This window comes from Mandrillus leucophaeus, unplaced genomic scaffold (genome assembly GCF_000951045.1).
Source record: "Mandrillus leucophaeus isolate KB7577 unplaced genomic scaffold, Mleu.le_1.0 Scaffold55, whole genome shotgun sequence".
Taxonomy (NCBI): Eukaryota; Metazoa; Chordata; class Mammalia; order Primates; family Cercopithecidae; genus Mandrillus; species Mandrillus leucophaeus.
Window position 1 is genome coordinate 1,166,183 of NW_012105919.1, and position 4,963 is coordinate 1,171,145.

Here is a 4,963-nt window from a genome sequence, read left to right on the forward strand (position 1 = left end):
GCGTGAACCACCGCGCTCGGCCATGGAATCTTACATCTTAAGTGAGCATTAACTTCTAAAATCAGCAAGTACACTGAAAATCTCAAGTCAAAATTAGAGACGAACATACTATCCCTCAGAATGTCCAACATAGTCAGTTATTCTTCTGGTGCTGGAAAAGAATGTTTCTTCCGTTGAGACTAAGTAGAGTAATTGGGTTGCTTTTAGGTACCATGTTATACCTCAAAAATCATTTTGAGAAGGCAAGATGCCCACACAGAGGCGCACAGCAAGTACCACTCGACAGAACAGCAGATTCATTCCTTCCTTGTTCATCTAGAGCAGTGGCTTCTCAGACTTCAGAGGGCATCTGAATCACCTGAGTGGAATGGCAAGCAGAGCCACTTGCACTGTTTAAATGGCCATTTGTTTTTCTTTTGTCAAGTTAACGTAGTTGAATTTGCTTAAGTAAAATGCAGTTGGCACAACTCTCCTGAACATTCATCTCTTCAGATAAGGAATATTGCCAACTTCTCTTCTACAATGCAGAGTATAAATCCTCTTATTCTGTCTTTTAGCATCCAGACCTCACCACAGGCCAGAAGCGTTACCTGTGCAGCATTGCTAAAATCTATAATGCGAACTATCTGAAGATGTTAATGAAGAGGCAGTACATGCATGTACTTCAGCACGGCTCACAAAAGCCAGGCAGGTGCACCTCCAGTTGGCTTTTCACTAGTTTTTACAATTAGTGAGAGGGTCTTTTAACAGAGGTGATTTGTATCACAGGTGTCCTCACTCATCACAGAAGCCGCCTTAGCTCTCGTTACTCACAGAAACAGCATTACCCTTGCACTACATGGCGACACCAACTGGAGAGAGAGGACTCGGGGCCTTCTGATATCGCAGCTGCATCTGCACCTGAAATGCTCATACAGCATTCCCTTTGGCGGCCAGTGAGAAACAAAGAAGGGTCTGTTTCTTAGTGTGTAAAATGAGGGAAATGCATCTCAGTTTAATTTTAATTTTTTTTTCTGAGACAGGGTCTTGTTCTCTCACCCAGGCTGGAGTGTAGTGGTGTGATATAGTTTACTGTATCCTCAAACTCCTAGGCTCAAGCAATGCTCCTGCCTCAGACTCCCAAGTAGCTAAGGTGAAAGGCACAAACCACCATCCCCTGCTAATTTTTAAAAAATTTTTGTAGAGAAAGCATCTCAGTATGTTGGCCAGGCTACTCTCACCTCCGCCTCCCAAAGCACTGGGATTACAAGTGTGAGCTACTGTGCCCAGCCTTCTCCATCTCTTTTGAACGGTAGCTAAGTGATATTAATGCTTGTGTTCCCTAATATGTTTACTTTGCTAAATTCAGAATAGGCTGGACTTTTAAAAAGCAGAGGGAGATACTTTCTTTTTTTTTTTTTTTTGACCGAGTTTCGCTCTTGTTGCCCAGGCTAGAGTGCAGTGGTGTGGTCTCGGCTCACTGCAACCTCCACTGCCCGGGTTCAAGTGATTCTCCTGCCTCAGCCTCCTGAGTAGCTGGGATTACAGGTATGCGCCACCATGCCCAGCTAATTTTGTATTTTTAGTAGAGACGGGGTTTCTCCATGTTGGTCAGGCTGGTCTTGAACTCCCAACCTCAGATGATCCGCCCGCTTCGGCCTCCCAAAGTGCTGGGATTACAGGTGTGAGCCACCATACCCGGCCGAGAGAGATTTTCATACTTATCCTTTACTGCACTGATAAGAATATGCCACTTCTTTTAGAATATATTTTGTGGAATTATAAAAATTTAATCATCAGATAGAGTTATGGATGACTCCCCTTTTCAATGTGATTCCCACTCAACCTCAAAATAATGCAAATACTTTTAAAAGGAGAAGCATATGGTTGGTTTTGCACAGGGGAATACTATATAACAGGGAGAGAAAGAAGATTAAGAAGCATGAGTATTGAAATTGCACTGCAGCAGCTTTACATGTCAGGGTTAAGAAATTACAGGATAATTTGGGTGCTGAAAGGGTTTGTTTTGGTGATGTTGGCAGTTAATAAAATGAATTTGTGTGGTCTTCCACATGCCGTAGGCAGCTGTTCACCTTGCTGGCTTCAACTAAGATACTTCCCTTTCTTATAGGATAAAAACTGGATATGCATCTAAAACAAGATGTAAGTCACTGAAGATTTTTAGAAGACCAAGGAAACTGTTCATGCAAACAGGTAAATGTGGAAATTTAACAATATGCATTTTTTAAGATCTTATGCTTAAAAATACTATACCAAATACAATTTCATTTCTATTATGAAGATATTAACAAATTTAGAATATGATTTGCTTTTATTGTCACAAATAAAAAACCAAAAATAAAATATAGTTTACACTTGCAATTAAAAGAACATACTGGGCTGGGCGCCACGGCTCACGCCTGTAATCCCAGCACTTCGGGAGGCCGAGGCAGGCAGATCACCTGAGGTTAGGAGTTCGAGACCCGCCTGGCCTGGCGAAACTCCCATCTCTACTAAAAATACAAAACTTAGCTGGATGTGATGGCAGGCGCCTGTAATCCCAGCTACTCAGGAGACTGAGGCAGGAGAATCGCTTGAACCTGGGAGGCAGAGGTGGGAGTAAGCCGAGATGGTGCGATTGCACTCCAGCCTTGGTGACACAGTGAGACACCGTCTCAAAAAAAAAAAAGAAAAAAAGAACGTACTGCTCAAAGGAGTAAGATTCAAGGTATTTCTAATGCTAAAGATATTTACAATGTCAAGGTCAGAGACTTAGTAGAGAATGAATTTGTCAGAACCCAGAACCACAAACATGACTTTCTCAAGCAATAGCACTTCTTTTATGAGTTAGTGCTATTTTTTGATGAACAGCATATTTTGTATAGCATCTATTAGTTTACAAAGGGCTATATCTCTTATAGTAGGCCCTTCTTATCCATGGGGAATATGTTCCAAGACCCCCAGTGGATGGCTAAAATCTTGGATACTACTGAACCCTATATATACTTTGTTATTTCCTGTAAATACATATCTATGATAAAGTTGTAATAGGCATATAGATTAACAACAATAAATAGAACAATTTTATACCAATATACTGTAATAAAAGTTATGTGAATGTGGTCTCTCTCAAAATATCTTATACTGTACCTTGGAAAGCAAAACTGTGGATAAGGAGGGACTTCTGTATACCATTTTGTTTGATATTCAACAAAACAGTGGAGGCAAGCCAAGCAGGTGATATTATCAAAATTTTACAGCTGCAACTCAAACAAATCCAGACTTTGGAAGGATCAGCATAAAAGATCCTTCTACCACAAGAACAAAATACTGCAAAATGAAAAAGGGAAGACAGACTGAATGATCAGAAGTGTTCCTGAGAACTAATAATGTTAAACCATGTTAAGTAGTTTCCTAGTTATCAACATAGTGAAGTAGGGAGGTGGGTAAGAAGTAGGGAAGTTGGCCAGGCACAGTGGCTCACGCCTGTAATCTCAGCACTTGGGAGTCCAAGGCCGGCAGATCACCTGAGGTCAGGAGTTCGAGACCAACCTGACCAACATGGAGAAACCCCATCTCTACTAAAAACACAAAATTAGCCGGGCGTGGTAGCACATGCCTGTAATCCCAGCTACTCGGGAGGCTGAGGCAGGAGAATGGCATGAACCCGGGAGGCGGAGCTTACAGTGAGCTGAGATTGTGCCACTGCACTCCAGTCTCCAAAAAAAACCCCAAAAAATAACAAAACAGAAGTAGGGAAGTTAGGCCTTCTGAATTGACATCCTATCACTGTATGAGTGTTAGCCAGCTCTGCTGTAAATATCGTACCATGCCTATCCAAGAAATGAGGGAAAGGGCAGGTTCCAAAAGGAACAGTTAGTGGAAACTGTAGGGGGAAAGTCCCTGTGGTCCCCAGCGTAAGAGAAAATGCGGAGATTCTGAAGATGTAACTGACCACTTTAATTTCCCCCAACCAAAAGATTTTGAAAATCAATGGTAATATAGGACTTAGTAACAAGAGAATTTGGTGTACAGTAACTTGGTTAGAATACAGTACTGGGCATCTTAAAGAGTAAGAAACTTGGGGGAAGGGTGAGGTGACTAAAAGCCTTGAAAATTTCAGTCAATTTGTCTTTACTACAGGCTTATTAATAAGCCACGTCATTTTGAAAGTTGTACTTAGAGCTTTATTTCCAAAACAGACAATTGTAGATTCTTATTTTTCCTTCAGTTTCTTCAAATGATTCTGAATCATACATGAGTGAAGAAAAAAAGGAAGAAGATTTACTAAATAAGTTTATGCAATCAATGTCAATTGAAGAACAGGGAGAACATCTGATGTTAACTTGACAGTCTTGTCTTGTGGATTGAATTCGTACCAAAGGTGAGGGTAAGGGGTTGTGGGTTGTGTCCTGTATGTTTAGGATGGTATTGTTATTCATTAAATCATTAAGTAATTTTGGTTTGTTCAGAAACTTAAAACAATGTAATTGGTCTGATGTAGTTCCATGTACCAATGATATTTATGTAAGAAAATTTACATGTAACATATACTTGTACTTCTAGCTAGATACAATTAAAATTTTTCTTGCATTCAATATTGAATTACTTTTCTTTAAATCTGACAAATGCATCATATTTCTTTCTCTGTTCACAGTAAGTCCTAAAACAGCAATATTAGAATATCCTACAAGGGCCAGGTGTGGTGGCTCATGCCTGTAATCCCAGCACTCTGGGAGGCTGAGGCGGGTGGATCATGAGGTCAGAAGTTTGAGACCAGTCTGGCCAACATGGTGAAACCCCGTCCCTACTGAAAATACAAAAATTAGCTGGGCATGGTGGTGCGTGTCTATAGTCCCAGCTACTTGGGAGGTTGAGGCAGAAGAATTAGAATTGCTTGAACCCAGAGGCGGAGGCTGCAGTGAACTGAGATCACACCACTGCACTCTAGCCTGGCAACAGAGTGAGACTCCGTCTCAAAAAA

General features: G+C 41.0%; 1 protein-coding gene across 2 annotated transcripts in view; it reads left to right on the forward strand.

Annotated features, from left to right (window-relative positions):
- The window catches only part of FAM216A (family with sequence similarity 216, member A), a 21,055-nt gene extending 16,478 nt beyond the window's left edge, over positions 1-4,577 (forward strand). Inside the window, exons 4-7 of one of the 2 annotated variants that reach the window (XM_011997860.1) lie at positions 558-687; positions 769-952; positions 2,111-2,199; positions 4,211-4,577. In XM_011997860.1, the coding sequence (XP_011853250.1) occupies positions 558-687; positions 769-952; positions 2,111-2,199; positions 4,211-4,329 (522 nt within the window). In that variant the 3' untranslated portion in view covers positions 4,330-4,577. The remainder of the gene's footprint in view (positions 1-557; positions 688-768; positions 953-2,110; positions 2,200-4,210) is intronic. The other variant, XM_011997861.1, reaches the window with a different exon arrangement.
- The last annotated feature ends 386 nt before the right edge of the window (positions 4,578-4,963 follow it).